Source organism: Hylobates moloch, unplaced genomic scaffold (assembly GCF_009828535.3).
Source record: "Hylobates moloch isolate HMO894 unplaced genomic scaffold, HMol_V3 SCAFFOLD_15, whole genome shotgun sequence".
NCBI classification, from domain to species: Eukaryota; Metazoa; Chordata; class Mammalia; order Primates; family Hylobatidae; genus Hylobates; species Hylobates moloch.
The window spans coordinates 48,937,588-48,957,270 of NW_026652290.1; the positions used below are offsets into that span (position 1 = coordinate 48,937,588).

The 19,683-nt window shown below is 48.5% G+C and overlaps 1 protein-coding gene across 7 annotated transcripts in view; it reads right to left on the reverse strand.

Moving 5' to 3' along the window:
- Positions 1-19,683, reverse strand: part of EPN2 (epsin 2) — a 99,483-nt gene that overhangs the window by 38,086 nt on the left and 41,714 nt on the right. For 4 of the 7 annotated variants that reach the window (XM_058428883.1, XM_032176795.2, XM_058428884.1 and 1 more), the window contains 3 exons: positions 17,404-17,526; positions 15,767-16,531; positions 13,678-13,848 (listed from right to left, as the gene is read on the reverse strand). The exons of 2 other annotated variants lie outside the window; for them this stretch is intronic. In XM_058428883.1, coding sequence (XP_058284866.1) covers positions 13,678-13,848; positions 15,767-16,361 — 766 coding nt within the window. In that variant the 5' untranslated portion in view covers positions 16,362-16,531; positions 17,404-17,526. The remainder of the gene's footprint in view (positions 1-13,677; positions 13,849-15,766; positions 16,532-17,403; positions 17,527-19,683) is intronic. One more of the 7 variants, XM_058428885.1, reaches the window with a different exon arrangement.

A 19,683-nucleotide genomic window follows, 5' to 3' on the forward strand; every position in this document is an offset into this window, starting at 1 on the left:
AGTGCTGGGGCAGGGGTCTCATCATGGCTGGGGACCAGCAGTAAGGAAAAGAGGACCTGCAGCCTCACCCTGAGCCACCCCCAGCTCTCCAGGCATAAGCCAGAGTGGGAGGAAGGGTTCTGAAGCCCAGGCAGTGCCAGCTGAGGTAAGCGGGCACTTCAACAAAGATAATCATTTATCTCTTTTTTAATTCAATCATAAACTTCAAAGAAGTTAAATGCCTGCAACAATTTCTTAGAGTAATACTTATAAACAGGAAACTCATTTTTAAAATTAGTATTCTGATAGTAATTTTCATCTATTCAATTGGAAATAATCGATTACAAAATTATAGCACTTGCTGTGGGCTCAGGGTACCAACTGAGCACCCTCCTCCACTGCGGGGGGGAAAGCATTTGTTTGTTAACAGTCTGTTTGGAAAACATTCATCATGCTTCAAGAAACAGAATGTTCATACACTTTACCCTCTAATCTCACTTCTGGGAATTCTACATTGAAGAAATAATCCAAAGAATCCTTAAAAAAAAGAAAAAAACAAGCTTTCTGTTCAAAGAAGTTTACCAAAGCATTATTTACACTGGTGAAAATCTGAAACAAGTCTGATCATAAGAATTACAGTGATGGGGCCACTTCTGGAGCATTTCTTGTGTGCAAGCTGGTATGTGAAGTGCACACATTATTAGCATATGTAATTTACACAATAACCCAGGAGAGAAGCACTATGGTTACGCCCATTTTACAAGTTATAACTTCTCCAAGTTAAATTAAGTAAGCTGCCAAAGGTTTAACCTTTAAAACTAAGTGTTGCTGGGCTTGGTAGCAGATGTCTGTAGTCCCAAGCTACTCAAGAGGCTGAGATGGGAGGATCCCTTGTGCCCAGGAGTTTGAAGATACAGTGAGGTAGAATCACAACACCTCTCCAGCCAGCCTGAGTGACATAGCGAGACCCCAACTCTAAAAAACACATAAATGGGCCGGATGCAGTGGCTCACGCCTATAATCCCAACACTTTGGGAAGCGGATCTTGAGGTGGGCAGGATCACATGAGGTCAGGAGTTCAAGACCAGCCTCGCCAAAATGGCAAAACCCCGTCTCTACTAAAAATACAAAAAATTAATTGGGCATGGTGGCGCACACCTATAATCCCAATTACTCGGCAGGCTGAGGCAGAAGAATCACTTGAACCTGGGGGGCGGAGGTTGCAGTGAGCAGAAATCATGCCATTTCACTCCAGCCTGGATGATAGAGCAAGACTCTGTCTCAAAAAAATAAATTAATAAAAATAAATTAAAAATACATAAATGAGGCTGGGCGTGGTGGCTCACACCTGTAACCCCAGCACTTTGGGAGGCTGAGGCGGGCAGATCACGAGGTCAGGAGTTCAAGACCAGCCTGGCCAATATGGTGAAACCCCATCTCTACTAATACAAAAATTAGCTGGGCATGGTGGCGTACACCTGCACTCCCAGCTACTCAGAAGAATCGCTTGAACCCAGGAGGCAGGGCTGCAGTAAGCCGAGATCGTGCCACTGCACTCCAGCCTGGGCGATAGAGTGAGACTCTGTCTCAAAAAAAACAAAACAAAATACATAAATGAATCGATAAATAAATAAAACTAAGTAACTAGCAACAGGGAAAATGCATAGTTAGATTTTTTCAAAAAAATCAAACTGCATAATTGTCCTATTTCTCATGGAAATGAGAGGCACCCTCTGTGGCCAAGTGCACCAAGGTCACTGCTCCTGCCCTCCTAGTTTAGGCCCCCCAGTGGCTTGCCCTTGGCCTCATGCTCCCTCGCAAACTGGGATGATGACAAGTGAAGGGCTAGAGCAGCTCCATAGTTTACAGCCACTCTGCACTGCCTTTCTGAACACCACCTTCCCCCGCACCCAGCACCACACGGTGTCGGTATGTCTGCCTCTCTTAAATGGGGCCCACCAAAAACAAGGTCTCAGCTACCAGCTGCAAGCCCCTGAAAGCTTAGGGCTGGCCCTCACACACATGAGTGCAGAAAGTGAGCACATGAACCAACTTTTTGGAAAACATGTTTTGAAAATGTCACATGGTTTTGAATGACATGCCCATAATACTGTTATACTATCTGTACAATATAAAATGTTAGATCTGCTTTGTTTTCAGACCTATGATTCAGATCTGTCAGCACTTTTGGGGATGTGGGTCTTGCCCTGGCCTGCAGTTCCTCTCCAGATTAAGAACCTACATGCTTTGTCCACAGACAGATGGCTACAACAAAGCTGCACAACTTGGTGGATCCCAACTGCCAGTGGTCAGTCTATGCAGCCAGGGCCCTGTCACTAAAATCTGTGGGCTGTTCAGTGTGAAGATGAGGAGTGACTGACAGTCCAACGTCAGGGCAAGGATGACTTAGGGATCTTCACCCAGAGGAATACTATGTGCAACTGTTAAAATGTTTACAGCGTGTGTGGGAACCACAGAAAATGCTTCTGTTTCAATGTCACAAGACAGAAAGCAGGAATGCAAAGTTGCGTTCACAGTGTGAAAAAGAAAATGCTTGGGAAAAAGTCCAGAAGGAACTACACCAACACGTGGCCAGGCATGATGGCTCAGTCCTGTAACCCAGCACTTTGCACGGCCACAGCAGGAGGATCGCTTGAGGCCAGGAGTTCCAGACCAGCCTGGCCAACAGAGGAAGACCTCGTCTCTACTAAAAATTAAAAATTTGGCTGGGTGTAGTGGTGTGCGCCTGTACCTCCAGCTACTAGGCGAGGCTGAGGTGGAAGGAGTTCGAGGCTGCATGGGCCTAGGAGTTCAAGGCTGCATGGGCCATGATTGTGCCACAATGCTCCAGCCTGGGCAACAGCAAGGCACTGTCTCAAAATAAACAAATAAAAATAAAAATTAATACACCAACATGTGAATAACAGTTGTCTTTGTATATTATAGTTAAGATTGCAGGACTTTTTTCTTCTTTTTCTATTTCTATTTTTTTGCATTTTCCCAACTATCATGAATGGACATATATGTACCAAAAATCTAGTAGAGCCAGGCGCAGTGGCTCACGTCTGTAATCCCAGCACTTTGGGAGGCAGAGGTGGGTGGATCACCTGAGGTCACGAGTTCAAGACTAGCCTGGCCAACATGATGAAACCCCATCTCTACTAAAAATACAAAAATTAAATGGGTGTGGTGGAACGCACCTGTAGTCCCAGCTACTCGGGAGGCTAAGACAGGAGAACTGCTTGAACCTGGGAGGCAGAGGTTGTAGTGAGCCAAGATCACACCACTGCACTCCAGCCTGGGTGACAGGGTGAGACTCTGTCCCAGTTTAAAAAAAAAAAAAAAAAAATGGAATGAATGATTTAATGCCCTCACTGTATTTGGAGAAGCAGGTCATGGAGTGGACTCGCGGGAGGGGCTCTGGTTATCCCACTGCAAGCTGGACTAAGCTTTCCATTAGCAATCAGCAGGAGGAGACTAATTCAATGTGTAATATCAATTTCCAAGCTGCTCCAAGTTGGAGTGTTGCCTAGCTGCCTGTAACTGTAAAAAGAGACTGCTATGGGCCATGAGTTGAGGAGAGAGGGGAGGAAGAGCCCTTCAACTGATTAAAGCCTGACAGGGAACCAGCAGCCCCCAGTACACTGCTGTCACTGCCACCGCGGCACCTGGGGCCCTCCCAGAGATTCTAATTTGAGAGGTGTGGGAGAGGTGTGGCCCAGGATTTGGGACATTTTGGGAGATTTAAAAGCTTGAGAGCTAGTGATTTAGGGAAAAAAGAAAAGGCAACTGTCAAAATGAGGAACTGCCTTTTTATCACTAAACAAAAACAACAACTATGAATCATACTGTTGCTAAACTCAACCTTAAAGCATCGAGAAACCGCACATATATATAAGGCATTCCTATATTTCTGGAATTGACCTCAAATGTTTTTTTTTTCTTTTTTTTTTTTCTGAGAGGGAGTTTCGCTCTTGTTGCCCAGGCTGGAGTCTAATGGCACGATCTCGGCTCACTGCAACCTCCGCCTCCTGGGTTCAAGTGATTCTCCTGCCTCAGCCTCCCAGGTAGCTGGGACTACAGGTGTGCACCACTACACCCGGCTATTTTGTGTGTGTGTGTGCATATGTTTAATAGAGGCGGAGTTTCACTGTGTTGGCAAGGCTAGTCTTGAACTCCTGACCTCAGGTGAGGAGAGAGGAGAAGAGAGGCTTATTTAGCACTCATGCATGAAGTATGTTCTGAGCACCTTTCCTGGTTCAAGTGTTGTGCTAGGGACACTAGGGATACAGCATGAACGGGGCTCCTGCTCTAACAGCTCGTTTTAGTGCAGGGAGACAAAACAAAGCAAATAAGAGAATTTCAGGTAGTGAAAAAGACTCTGAAGACAGTAAAAAAGGACATGATATAGAGAGAGATTTAAATTATATGGCCTACTTTCCCATGCGAAGACAAATCTATCTGCATGCCTTCCCTCCTGTTTCTAGCCATATAATTTTTTTTTAATGCCTCCTGGAAGTTGGCTATTTGATACTAGCAACTGCTGTACTGAGCATCCATGAATAAAGACACTGTCAGCAGCTGTGACTATGCTAGCCAATCTGGCTTAAACCTGACAGGGAACCAGCAGCCCCCAGCACACTGCTGTCAGTGCCACCACAGTACCTAGGGCCCTCCCAGAGATTCTAATTTGAGAGGTGTGGCAAAGGTGTGGCCCAGGATTTGGGATATTTTGGGAGATTTAAAAGCTTGACAGCTAGTGATTTAGGGAAAAAAGAAAAGGCAACTGTCAAAACGAGGAACTGCCTTGTATCACTAAACAAAAACTAACAACTATGAATCATACTGTTGCTAAACTCAACCTTAAAACATCGAGAAACCTCCTACACTTATTGACAGTTTATAAACAATGGTCTGTTTACCTATACTACAAAGGATCCTTAAAAAACACGTAAATATTTTATTGATCCATTTTCTATGGCACACGCCAATGTCAATCATTTAATCAATAATCCCCAATCAGCAATTTTTTTTTCTTTTGAGAAAGGGTCTCACTTTGTCACCCAGGCTAGAATGCAGTGGCACAATCTTGGTTTACTGCATGCAGCCTGGACTTCCTGAGCTCAGGCGATTCCTCCCACCTCAGCCCCACAAAGTAGCTGGGACTACAAGTGCACACTACCATGCCTGGTTAATTTTTTTTTTTTTTTTTTGTAGAGATGGGGTTTTGTCGTATTGCCCAGGCTGGTTTCAAACTCCTGAGCTCAAGCAATTCACCTGCTTCAGCCTCTCGAAGCACTAGGATTATAGGCATGGGCCACTGCAGCCGGCCTCCCGATCGGCTATTTTGATAGCACTGTTTCTTTTTTTTTTTTTTTTTAAGACAGAGTCTTGCTCTGTTGCCCAGGCTGGAGTACAGTGGTGTGATCTTGGCTCACTGCAACCTCTGCCTCCCAGGCTTCAAGCAATCTCCTGCCTTGGCCTCCTGGGTAGCTGGGATTACAAGCGCCCACCACCACACCCGACTAATTTTTTGTATTTTTGGTAGAGACAGGGGTTTCATCATGTTGGTCAGGCTAGTCTCAAACTCCTGACCTCAAGTGATCCACCAGCCTCGGCCTCCCAAAGTGCTGGGATTATAGGCATGAGCCACCATGCCCAGCCTTGATAGCACTGTTTCAATTCCAAGAACAATCCCATATTCTGACAATCAGAGCAGCTCCTTAAGATCTGGGGCCCAATTAAATAATGGTTTAATTAGGTATTTCTGGCTGGGTGTGGTGGCTTGTGCCTGCATGCCTGTAATCTCAACACTTTGAGAGGCCGAGGCCAGAGGATAGCTTGAGCCCAGGAGTTCCAGATCAGCCTGGGCAACATGGCAAAACCCCATCTCTACAAAATACAGAAAGAAAGAAAAAAAAAAAAAGCTGGGTATGGTGGCATGCACCTGTAGTCTCAGCAACCCAGGAAGTGGAGGTGGAAGGATCACTTGAGCCCAGGGAGGTAGAGGCTGCAGTGAGCCACAATCACACCACTGCACTCCAGCCTGAGCAACAGAGCAAGACCCTGTCTTTTTTTTTTTTTTTTTTTTTGAGATGGAGTTTTGCTCTTGTCACCCAGGCTGGAGTGATCTCAGCTCACTGCAACCTCCACCTCTCAGGTTCAAGTGAATCTCTCGCCTCTGCCTCCTGAGTAGCTGGGATTACAGGTGCCCACCACCATGCCTGGCCAATTTTTTTATATTTTTAGTAGAGATGGGTTTCACCATGTTGGCCAAGCTGGCCTCGAACTCCTGACCTCAGGTGATCTGCCCGTCCCAACCTCCCAAGGTGCTGGGATTACAGGTGTGAGCCACCCTGCCCAGCCAATCCCGTCTTAAAAAGAAAAAAATAATAATACAGAAAAAAGCATTACATAAGACGAACCATATAATCTTAAAATTGTAATAGGTGTACACCGTATTTGCCTATTTTGCACAAAAAATTTTAAAGCAATTTCAAAAACTGTAAAGTAGAGGAAAGAGAACCAGAGTTCTTCAAAATCCCAGTTCTAATTCTAGCTTCTTCACTTACAAATGAGAGGATTTAGGGGAGCAAGTTCATGTCAGTTTCCTTATTAACCTCATCTGCCCTGTCTACCTTCTAGACAACTGTGAGAAGCAAATGGACTCCTCCTAAGAGAAGGCAAAGGCCCAGGAGAGGTGATCCAGATGCCTTCTGGTTGTGTTGGGCAACTGTCTGACTTTAGCAGCTCAGCCATTCAACAGCCTTCACAAGTCACATTCAAATCCCACTTAAAACCCAAGCCCTTGTGGCAAGAACGAGCATCTTTTATACCTGACACTTGGATAGATGTGTCAATAAATCTGCCGCCTCTGAGGTTTTCTTCATGTTACTGATCAGCTTCATCCGTGACTCAATTTTCCACTTGAAGAGATTAACTCTCTCTAGAGTAAGCTAACGCTGACAGCCCTGCTGTGCCTCTGCCCCCGGGACTGACCGCCAGCCAAAGATGCAGGGCTCCCCTGACTTACAGAACACATTTTTTCCACCAAAACAAGATGCCAAATGAGTCTCATCTCCCACCAAATTCCTGGTCCATCCCCAAAACCCACTGGAAGGGCCCTGAGGGCTAGACACACTCCCCACAGGTAGCTATCCCTGGCCTGACACTAGGAAATACCTGGCTGGCGGCCACCAACCACCTCTCAGCCCCAGGCGTGCCCTGCTGCCCCCCTAGTTCCTGGCAGCATCACTCAGCCCTGCACCTTGGAGCTCTGTCACCTCCCACACTCTCAGGAGACCTCAGCTGGCCCAGGATCCTTCCAAGGTCCACCTCAGATGCACTGCTGACACGCTGGCTGGGTTTGGCTTTTCTTTTTTTAACAATATATTTTCCCACATCTTTGAGTTTTCAAAAGTAGACCCGTGTAGGACTCCCTTTTCAGATGCCTTCTTATCAAAACACTCTCCTTCGTGTGTACATGTCTGGTGTAAGTGCACATGTGTCTGTGTGTGTGCATGCTTCAGCTCTACTCCTAGAGCCGGGCAAGCAGGGCTGAGGCCATGACAACTCTGGTTCACCCCTGAGGTTCCCTTGTTATGAAGACAGATTCCGTAGAGAGTCCTCTGAGGGCCCACTGTGCCTGGGGACTTCCTGGACATACTCATGAAACAGTGCACAAGAAAGCTTTCAAATTCTACCAAGTCTCCATCGGGTTTAAGAATGAGGCCGGGCGCGGTGGCTCACACCTGTAATTCCAGCACTTTGGGAGGCCGAGGCGGGTGGATCACGAGGTCAGGAGATCGAGACCATCCTGGCTAACACGGTGAAACCCCGTCTCTACAAAAAATACAAAAAAAATTAGCCGGGCACGGTGGCGGGCGCCTGCAGTCCCAGCTACTTGGGAGGCTGAGGCAAGAGAATGGCGTGAACCTGGGAGGCGGAGCTTGCAGCGAGCCAAGATAGCGCCGCTGCAGTCCAGCCTGGGCGAAAGAGCGAGATTCCATCTCAAAAAAAAAAAAAAAAAAAAAGGAATGAATGAATGGCTGATAACCGTGGATAGCCTTGCCATTCCACTCCCTGAGAAATCCTGTTTCCCCTTAGATTCTTGCCAGGCCACTAGAGAGTGGAGGCATGGCCCAAAGGCCTGGCAGACAGCAGCAGCAGCTATTGGGGTGATGCCGCAGGACAATGATCACGGCCACTGCTCCATGAAGTCCCGGGCAGGCTGCTTGACACTCTGGCCTTGCCAGCTGCACAGTATCAAACCAAATTTGGATCCATCTCCAGCCACTGTACACAATCCTGGCTTTTCTTTCTCACCTCTGTTTTCCTTTTGCCCCAGTTTCTTCTGGTATCTATTTAATCCTGCGGCATTGCATGTGTTTTATAAGCCAACTCAAATCCTTTCCAGTAATCGCTTGGCAAACCCTTGCCGGGTGGGGTGTGAGAGAAGCAGCTTCAGCACAAGGGGCTCTCAGCCCACAGGACCAGTGGCCCAAAGGAATCCCTGCCATTTCTCTGGGAGCAGACCTGAAGCATACTACAGCCAGGGCCAACGGCGTCAGCATGACAGGAGGGGCCATGAGGAGAGCCATGAAGACCCAGCTGCAGGCAGCAGCCCCCACCTGGTACAAAGCCCACCGCTGCTTACTTTGGTTTCAGGACCCAAGTTCGTTCTGATTCACTTGAGTGAATCAGAAAGCAATGAAGATTTCTATTCTGCCTGCCTTCCTTTTTCTTTTCTTTTCTTTTTTTTTTTTTTTTTTTAGGAACAGGAATGCTGGGCAGTTAAACTCCCACCAAGAAGTGCAAGGTACCAGGCAACTCCGGACTTGCTCAGGGAGCATCAAGACAGCTGTAGCTCTGGCTCCACAGACTGTAGTTCAGGGAGCTCAGCAAGGGGGCTGAGAACACCAAGCTGGCATTCCTTCCTTCCCTTACCCACCCTCAACAGAGGCCAGCCAGGGCAGAAGATCTGGCCCGTGGCCTTAAAGAGTGTCCTCGGTGAGAGGACAGCAGCCATCTTTCTTTCCAGACCTCCACCTTGACTCAGGAATGCTTTTCTCATCCCCATCTGCCTCCCTTTGATGTAGGTTCCGTCTACCCCAAGAACTTTTGTAATTTCTCCAAAGCCTTTTGACACTGTGGCCAGTTCTGCAGAACAGAACAGGAAATGGTGGAAAGAGCCCGGGGGGCAGGTAACATGTGGGCTGCTCACCCCCACCAGGTTGCAGTTCAGGCCAGCTGCCATCTCTGTGTGATCTTCGGCAAATCCCTCAACCCCCTGGGCCTGAGGGTCCTCCTTTGGGCTGCGCAGCTTCTGCCCACACACAACTGTCCTGAGCACTGACTACATGCCAGGATCATGTGAGGGCAGCCAACACAGGTAAGCCTTAAGAGGACCCAGCCTTGGGAGGGCAGCTGGTGTGTCTGAAATTACAAGACCACCAAGTAAACATGAGCGCCAGAGGCTAGGCTAGGCATGGTGGCTCACGCCTGTAATCCCAGCACTTTGGGAGGCTGAGCTGGGCAGATCATTTGAGGTCAGGGGTTCAAGACCTGGACAACATGATGAAACCCCATCTCTACGAAAAATACAAAAATTAGCCAGGGATGGTGGCATGTGCCTGTAATCCCAGCTACTCAGGTGGCTGAGGAAGGAGAACAGCTTGAAGCCAGCTAGGCGGAGGTTGCAGTGAGCCCAGATCACACCACTGCACTCTAGCCTGGCCAACAGAGTGAGACTCCATCTCAAAAAAAAAAAACAAAAAAAAACCATGAGCGCCAGGTGAGGCCGAAGAGCTGACGGCCATAAGCACTGTCCATGATAACTTTCAAAGTGCGTCTGCAGCCCAGAATTCTCTCCCCAACTCCAGGCTTCTCAGAACTTCTTGACACCTCCACTTGCGTGTCTAGGAGACGCTTTGATGTGTCCTGAACTCAACCCCTCCACTAACCTGTTGCACCCACAGCCGCCCTCACCTCATATGATGGCAGCTCTGCCTCCAGCTGCTCTACTCCCAGCCCTCAGAGTCGTCCTCATCTCGCCTCTCACTCTGCCCAGTCCTCTAGCAAGGCCTGTCAGATCATCTTTAAAACACCCAGAACCGGCCAGGCGCAGTGGCTCACGCCTGTAATCCTAGCACTTTGGGAGGACAAGGTGGGTGGATCACGAGGTCAGGAGATCGAGACAATCCTGGCTAACATGGTGAAACCTCGTCTCTACTAAAAATACAAAAAATTAGGAGGGTGTGGTGGGGGGCGCCTGTAGTCCCAGTTACTTGGGAGGCTGAGGCAAGAGAATGGCGTGAACCTGGGAGGCAGAGCTTGCAGTGAGCGGAGATCGTGCCACTGCACTCCAGCCTGCGCAACAGTGTGAGACTCCGTCTCAAAAAAAAAACATACCCAGAACCTGGCCACTGCCCAGATTTCTGCAGCCCTGTCGGGTCCAGACCCTCACCATCTCCCACCTGGATGGGGACAGTGGCCTCCTGACCTGGCTCCCTGCTCCCACCCAGCCCATACACAGCCCAAGGGATCCTCCTAACCCTCGTCTTCCCCCACCTCACTGTGAGTGAAAGTCAAAGAAATGTCTGACATAAACCCAGAAGGCCCAGCACCAGGCCACTGAGTGCATGGTCTGCAAGGTAAGCACAGTGAAAGTGTTTCAAAAGCTCCTAGCAATGACATCGGCACAACATCTAAACATGGACACAAAAGTACCCGTCTGGATCGACTAGGAATTCAACGAATGCCCCCAGCCAGAGAGAGTTGAGAGGCCCTGCCCCACACCTCCTCCAGGCCCACCTCTGCCACGCTCCACCCCCACGCACTGGCCATGCTCCGTCACTCATCGACACCTCACTGGCTGCCTTTTCTCAAACACCGTGAGCACACTCCCACCTCAGGGCCTTTGCACAGCTGCCCTTCTGCCTGGAAGGCTCTTTCCAACCTCCACAAGGCTCACCGCCACACTCCTTCAATCCTTGATCCATTCATACTGCAAGCCACCCTCCCTTACCTCCCCAAAGACACTCAGCAGGACTGTTTTTGTTTTGCTGTTTTCCAGAGCACTCGTTACATAACATGCTGAATAATTTATATTGTGTTTTTCTTTCCCATTACCATATAAGCTCCACGAGGGCAAGGGGCTCTGTTCTGTGCTCAGTGCCTGGTGCCCCATGGGAACTCAATAAATACAGAGCAGAGGGCAGGTAGAGCAGGCTTCAAAAGGAAAGCCCAGAGCTGTGCCTGCAGGCAGACATCGGCAGGCCTGGGAAGGCCTGGAATGCTTCTGTGGGAATAGGAGGACCCCCAGACTGAGGGCGGGGGGACACAGCTGGTGGAAGCAACAGAGGTCTGCAACGTCAAAGGCTCTGGGATGGCCTTGCAGGGCCTGGCATCTAAAAGGGCTTTCTGAGACTCAGGACCAGGGCATCCTTTATAAAGATGGAGGGTGGGAGACTGGGAGATAATGACAGCAGGAAATTGGTCAGAAGGCTGGCACTGAATTGAGGCCATGGAACAAGATGGACAATTCAAGAGACTTCCAAGGTCAGATCTACAGATCTATGTGGGAGGTGAGAGAGAGGGAGGGGCACAGGGAGGATGAGATGACATATGGCACATGAAAGAAAGCTCTCCTCAGACATCCTCACGATTATCGCCAGTCACACAAGAGGCCTTCCCGGCTGTGGCTGCTCTCATGTGAAGAGGGCTTCTGACCAGTCTGCCTCCTCTGCCTCTGTGGGGTCTGCGGTCCCAAATGCACCCCTCACAAACATCTCTCCTGAATCACAGCCTGCATCTCACCTGACAGTTTTCTGAATGGCCGGCATCATTCTGACTTTTCCACTGCTGATTTCCAAAAGGTGTGCTCCAAACAAATACACTGGTGTGCACAGATTAAGCACTTACCTTATACTCAACCCTTTGTGAAGCATCAAGAAAGAATAGAAAGGAAACATGGCCAGGGTCTTTGCCCCGGACTCCGACAGCCCCCTACCCTCTGACGGGGAGGGAGTGAGATGTGGAGAGGATGACACACCCAACAGTTAAAGGATGAAATGCAATCCGTAGAACATTTGTTTGCTCAAAACTCATCTGGGGCATAAGAAATCTTTGAAGAAAAAAATACTCATTTTTATCTTCAACTCCTATCAGGGCTGAAAGACAACAGAAATCCACAAGGGGTGGATACCTTAAGCAACTTGCCAGGTTGGGGGAACAGGGGCAGGTGGTGGGAGTGATATCCAAGCAGAGAGAACGGAATAGCACAGGCAAAGGTGCAGAGGCAGGGCCAGAGACAGCCGCAGCAGGGGAAGATGGCCAGCCTGCAGGCCTGCCAGGCCGTATTTAACACGCAAACGTCCCAGGAAAGCCAGTTTGCCAGCAGGAGAGCTAGAGGGCCAGGGTAACACAAAATTAGCCACCAAGGCTCAAAACAGACCTTGTCAGTTACCAAATGGGTAGAACATGGGAAAAACAAAAAGGGAACTCCATGGAGAGTTCTGCGGGACCTGCTGAGAACAGCAGCCCCTGACTGTCTGCGGGGGGTGAAATGGGCATGTAACTCCAATGCCTCTGGGTGACCCTTTAACGTATGCTTTTATCGTTTACATTCTTTACAGCGCAGAGCTGGCCTTCCATACGTTTTCTAATGTAAGTTTAGAAGAAGCCAAAATCCCGTATAAACTGTTAGGGGAAAACAGGGACATGAAGGAAGTTAAATATAACCTAGAGTTAAATATAGTTATCACACAAATACCCAAGTCAAACAAGCTGTAATATTAATGAGGCATGAATGAACAGTAACTGTTTCCAGGGCTGAATAAAGGCTGGCCACCTTATCAGGGAAGTCGCACAAAAGCTCTCTGTCGTGCCCCTTCTTGTAAGAAGAGTAGAAGAGAACAGACACCTTTCTTCTCTGTAGCAGAGACCCCACTTGGGACCAAAGGTAGACTGAGAGCATTTTCTTGTAGGCAACAGTGAAAATCTGTTTTCAGTTTAACCTGCTATAGTTGTAGAGCTCTGATCAGGATACATTATTAATTAGTAGAAAGAGAAGCCCCATTTTTAGTTACCCATTGAATTAGGTATCTTCAAACACCGTGACCTAGAATTGACAGTACAGCCAACTCTCTGTTTTCCATGGTAACGGGGATTTCAGGAAGAACAGCAGTTAATTGGGAAGCAAAAAAAAAAATCCCATTTTATTCAGGGCAAGGCATACATTACTGCATTAAGGATGATGGCTTCCAATGACTGTCCACTGAGGATCTTATATTTGTCTGGCGTTGTGAGGTTTAAATCACACATTTCTGGTCCAACAAGCCAAGTTGCCTGACCCACCACCATGGGTGGGCCTGATAGGTGGCAGAGCCCCCTCCAGTTTGTCAGGGAATGGGAGCATGGGGAGAGCATGGGCCATCACCCCATGCCTTACCCAAAGAACAGCTCCCCTGCTAAACCTTTGACAGAACTTCTAGCAAGTGACATGTGATCCTGGAAGGGGTGCACCACCAGGCCACAAGCTCCCAGGAGAGAGGAAGAAAGGGCTCCTGGGCCTGCTGGAGGCCAAACCCCCAGGCCCAGAGGAGACAGGGAGAGAGTTGGCTGTACTGGCATGGCAAGCACACCCCCAGCAAGCTGCCCAGCATTTCTAGTAAGGAAAAAAGCAAACCGCCGTCCCACCTCGGGCTGCGCGGTCACAAGTGAGGCAGGGCTGGGACCAGTCGCCATTTGGGCGGGAGGCCAGCCCCAGGTGCGGCAGGAAGGGGTGGCGCTGGCTCAGTGGCTGCAGCTCCTCACTCTGACCCAGCGGGGCCCCTGTGCGGTGCTGGGGGCACAGTGAGGCCTCAGGCGCTGTGGGGCAGGGACACACACACACACACACACAGAGAGACACGCTATTAGAGGGTGCGCAGCAGCCCCTGCAGGAGGTACGGGCCAAGGCCGCTCGGGGTCAACCCCGCAGCCCACTGCGGTGGAAGCTGTGAAAAGCCCACTGACCACATTCTGACCCTGAACATGCAGCTCAAGCGTAAGCTCTGAGGGAACCAAAAACGTCAGAGCTGGAACTGCAGCAGTATCATTTAGCCCAGCAGGACCTATGGCTACAGGCCCTGGACTCGGTATGAGGAGGAGGGGTGGATCAAACCAGGCTCCTGCATCCCCACTGTCCCACCCCTGCATCTGCAAAGTTCCACAAATTGTTCATGGAACGTGAAGCTGTTTCAGCTCCTTGCTTAGTATCCTCTGGCTTCTTGAGAATAATGATCATGAAAAGCACATAAAGAGAATGGCAGCTCCCCTTGGCCTGCATCAAAGCCACAGCCACAGTCACAGGAATGGAGGAAGTCAAGGCAGGTTGGGACCAACTCAATCCAAAGGGAGCCTCTCTGGGGGTTGGTAAGAGGGTCCATGAGAGAAATAAAACAGTTTCACTTCTTAAAGGGCAATCTTCATTTTTTTGGGTGCAATTTCACCCTGCGTTGAGGCTTCTGGAGATTAAGGTTAAATTGTTTTCAAGCGGTTTAACCAAGGTCACAACCTTCGCTTAAGCAAAACAGTTCAAACTAAGAAGAAAAATGACAACTACATATGGGACAAGAATATGTTAACCTGCTCCAAGCTCGGTAATAATTCAGAATTCCTAGAAGCAGGAAATCTGACTTTAATATGCAAATCTCTCATTTAACACATTTCTCAAAATGCTAGTGGTGGCGGTGCAATGTCAAATCGAAACCTGCAAAAGCAGGAAATGTTAGTAAATGGTCTGGTAACAGAACACTGACTAAGCAAGGGTTGACTGAGGTCTGTCAAACTACAAACAACTTCCTTTAAAAAAAGTTTTCTGCTATGCTGACATACTGTTACTAGGGATCTGCACTTTTCTTTTAGCAGCCAGAAGATATAACTTCTACAATCCCCACCTCCATCCTCACCCTGTCCCCCAAAGGCCACTAGGGCCACCTGTCTCTCTGAGTGTGGGGTCCACACTGTGGCTGGAATAGCACTGTGAAAATGGAGAAACACCTGTTGGGGGACCACTTCCAATGAACAGCCAGGATGCCAATGTGGCTCACAGAGACCAGCTTCCATCAGGCCCTGAACTCCACTCTGTTCTCTGAAACCTCTTCAGACCATAAGGCAGAGACCCAAATTAATCCAACATGCAAAACCAGAACTAGACCGGCCCCACTCAATGCAGATCCAGCCATGCAACCAAATCACTAGCAACTCTCATTTGCATGTTTGGAAGGGAGGCCTTGTTCGCACTAGCAACCTGTATGAGTTCTTTTGCTGAAGTAGAATAATACTGAGCCATTCAAGAGACCTGAAGCTCAGTCAGCAGAAAAACACTTAATATGAGATTAAAGAAACAAGATTATCAAGAAAGAGCATTTGTTTCCTCCTGGCTACCAGAGTCAACTCCCCATTGTATGTGCAGCAGGACAACTCCTTTGCTGCCAGACCCATTCGGACAAGGAAGCAGAAAAGACCTGCCTCTGCCCACCTTCTGCCCAGATGTACAGAATGAGACCCACAGAGCAGCAAAGGGCATTAGAGACCCCTGAACCAGAGCAGCCAAGGGACTAAAAGTCTCTTTATAACCAAAACTCAAACCAGACCAAAGACAATTTTCCTGGGCTGCCAAAAGCTGAGTACTGAGGACAAGTTCGAGCTGTGGCCACCACTCCCTAAGCCCAGGGACACCCACCCCACCTGTCACCCATTGCTGCTGCTCTGGCAAAGGGTGAGAAGCACTTCCATTACTCACAGCCATGGTAGGAGGCTGGGGAGCCCCCGGCCTTGCCATACTCCTGCTCCGAGTGGCTGGTGGAGAGGTTGGGCTGGCTGGAGCCTCGCCCAAAGGTGATCTGGTTGCTGCCCATGCCAGTGGCAACCTGGGCCATGCGCTCTTTGGTTTTGAGAGCCTGGGCCCTCTCAGCCTTCAGCCGTTCCTCGTCTTTGAGGAGGGCCACCAGTTGCTTTGACTTCTCACGCACATTGATGCCCTGGTCCTTCCCATCTCGGTCAATGTACTGGAAGTCCTTCAGGGTCTGGATGGCGAAGATGTTCTCCCGGCACTGCTGGGCCACACGTTCGGAGCCTGTCTTGATGAGGTAGTCCAGCAGGGTCAGTGCCTTGTACACATGCCGCCAGTTCTTGCCATGGTCATTGAGCCGCTTCCACACCATGCTCATGATCTCCGAGAAGGCCACCACGTTGTAGGTCAGGTCGGCAATCTCGGTCATCAGAGAACTGGATGGGCCCCACGGGTCATTGGAGGTGGCTTCCCGGACTTTGATTTCTGCCTCTGAGTAATTGTTCACGATGTTTTTCATCTGCCGTCTGATAGACGAAGTCGTCATTTTTATTTTCTCTGTTATAAGTTTAAAGCCCTTCAAAGAGAGAAACCTTCCTGTCCTTGGTAAGTGCACACCCTATGAAGGTTCAGTTTCCGTAATCAAGCTGGAGTAAGATCCCTGAACGGTCATTTCCTCCTTTGGAGCCTCAGATTCGAAAAGCTGGAAGCCATGACCTAGAGAAAGAGAAAACCCACTCCACTGCGACGTAAGCCCCCTGTGAGGGTGGGAGACTCTGGTCCAGCAGCAGGTACTGGGTAAAACTGGGGAGCTGAGTGGACATACCCAGCCTCCTTAGGACGAACCCAAGATAAAATCAGTATCACCAGTCAACAATCAATAAAACTTACACTCAAGTTTAAGCCTTTAGGAGAAAAGAAGTAAACATCATGACTATTGCTCTATTTTCAAAACACTTCCACTAGAATGGCTAGTTTATGGGTTGTCTTTTCACTGCCTGGCAAAAGCCAGCTGTGGAAGAATCGGAAACGCTGGGGGAAGCTGATCTTGGCACATTTAAAATTACATGTGAGACCAGATATGGTGGCTCGCACCTGTAACCCCAGCACTTTGCGAAGCTGAAATGGGAGGATTACTTGAGGCCAGCCTGGTCAAAATAGCGATACCCCCATCTCTATTTTTTTTAAGTTTATTTAAATAAAAAAAAATACACATGAGGACAAGAAAGAGACTAATGTCAGGTCTATCTTAACTCAAAAATGCCTGTCAATATCTTCAAAACTGCTTTGGTCCACCGTGCTTCCGAATGTCCAGAAAATTCTCCTTGACAACCACTTTTCACCTGACCTTCCCTGTTCAAGAATTTATAAAGATTCCTAACAGCTCTTCTAGAAAAAGGATAAAGACCTCCACTTGGCTTTCAGAAGCCTCCAGCATCTGGCCCAAGCTAATACAGCCTTAAAACTAATCTGGTTATAGCCCAGCCCCTCATTTCACAAAGAAAGCTGAGACCCCTGGCTATCCATTAACTCACTCCAACCAAACACATCATCTATCCCCTCTCTTCCTCCAGATAACACTCACTTACCAGGCTACAGTGAGGTCCACGTCTCTGACATGAGGCTCCTGTCCACAAGTTTGGTAACCTTCATCTGCCTCATCACCAGTGAGCACCCAGCACTTAGCACTGTGCCCGACACAGAAATGAACACTGTTAAATAAATGAACGTTACAGATTAAAAACAGAGTCCCTGCCCTCGAGAAGGCCACAGTCTGGCAGGGGATGAAGGTTCCTTACCTATAAAATGGGAAAACTGAGGCCCTAGAAGTCTCCAGGGATTGCCCCAGGTAGATTAGGACAGCTAGGGCCCGGACAGGAAGCAAGGGGCTCCACCCACCATTCTGACCACCTGCTTGGCTGTCCCCCAAACCCTCAAACCCTCAGGGGAAGGATTATTTTTCCCACTACACAAGTGAGGAAACTAAGCCTGGAATCACACAGTCAGCTAAGGTCACTCCAGGCCCAGAACCTGCGCCTCCCTTTCTTCCTGTGGTGGTCTTTACTCTCAAGATGTTTCTGCCACAGAAACAACAGGTAGCTCCTACCTTCCTCATCTAAAGCCTCAGATGGGTAATGGGCACATCAAAAAAAACAAGCAAGTAAACAAAAGGTGGCAGATGCGAGGAAAAGCCACAGGAAATACAATGACTACTCATCACAAACAATCACACAAAAAGAAGGGTTTGCTAATGTGAAATATGTATTTGGTCTTCATCCCTCTCACTTGGCAGGGATTCCAAACCTAAAATCCTCAGAATCTCCATAGTGATGTCTTTTTGCATGTGAATGACTGACTGAGGGCTGGCAGTCCCTAGGCAGCTTCAGGATGGGGCTGGTCACTAGAGAGACCAAGGCAGGATCAGTCCTGGGAAGGGGAGAGGGACTGAAGATTAGGTTTATCAGCAATGGCCAATCATTTAGTCAATCATGTCTCCATAATGAAACCTCCATAAAAAGACATAAGGACAGGCTCAGGAAGCTTCTGGATGGCTGAACCCACAAAGGTTCCTGAAGGGTGGCACCGAGGTATGGCATGGAAGCTCTGCACTCCTTCTCCCACACCTGGCCTATGCATCTCTTCATCTGTATCCTTTGCGATATCCTTTATAATAAATAGGTAAATATAAGTCAATTTCCCTGAGTTATGTGAGCCACTCTACCGAATTAATTGAACCCAAAGAAGGGGTCTCAACTTGAAGCTGGTTGGTCAGAAGTTCCAGAGGCTTTGACTTGCACTGCTGGGAAGGAGGGAGTGGTCTTGTGGGACTGAGCCCTCAACATACGGGATCTGAAGCTACCTCCAGGTAAATATCGGAGTTGAACTGAAGGACACCTAGCTGGTGTCCTGCAAAACTGACTGCTTGCTTGTTATGTGGGGAGAAAGTTACAGAAGTCATCTGTATTGATTGCTGTTCAGTGTTAAGTGAGAAAACAGGAAAAAGCACTTTGTATGATTTTTCCACACACAAAAAGGGGACAGCTCGTAAAAGTTCGCCCTGGTAATAACCCATACATCTGCTCTGGCCAAGGAGGCCTTCTCTCCACCCTCAAATATGTCAAGGAATCTGACTCTATCTGAAGCCACAGAACAGGGCTTCAGCTAAAAGCAGGCATATTCTGCAAAGGCTGTGAAAGGACCAGGGATAAAAACTTTTGCACGGTGACCTGCACATTTGATGTAATTAGGTTTTTCATTCATGATGCAACATTCACTGCTGGCAAAGATACGATGAGCCTCACAAAGAAAAAAGAAAAAAGAACACTTTAATTTTTAATGAATATTTCCCAGCTTAAAGGGCAAATATGTGTCAAAATCAGTAGTAATGTTCAGAGGTACTTAATGTTCAGGAGCCTTACAATGTGCCAGGGACCACCAGGCCCTTCAGTTTGTTGTTCCATTTGATGTAGAGCAGGTATGACTCTTCAGCTTCTCAGAGAAGTGGGCAGAGCTAGGATTCACCACTGACAAAGACTTTGGCCAGGCATGGTGGCTCACACCTGTAATCCTAGCACTTTGGGAGGTCGAGGCAGGCAGACAGCCTGAGCTCAGGAGTTCAAGACCAGCCTGGGCAACATGGCAAAACCCTGTCTCTACTAAAAATACAAAAAATTAGCTGGGTGTGGTGGTACACACCTGTAATCCCAGCTTACTCAGGAGGCTGAGGCATGAGAATTGCTTGAGCCAGAGAGGTGGAGGCTGCAGTGAGCCAAGATTACACCACTGCACTCCAGCCTGGGCGATAGAGTGAGACCTTGTCTCAAAAAAAAAAAAAAAAAAGAAAAGTAAAGAAAAAAAAGAGGACTTCG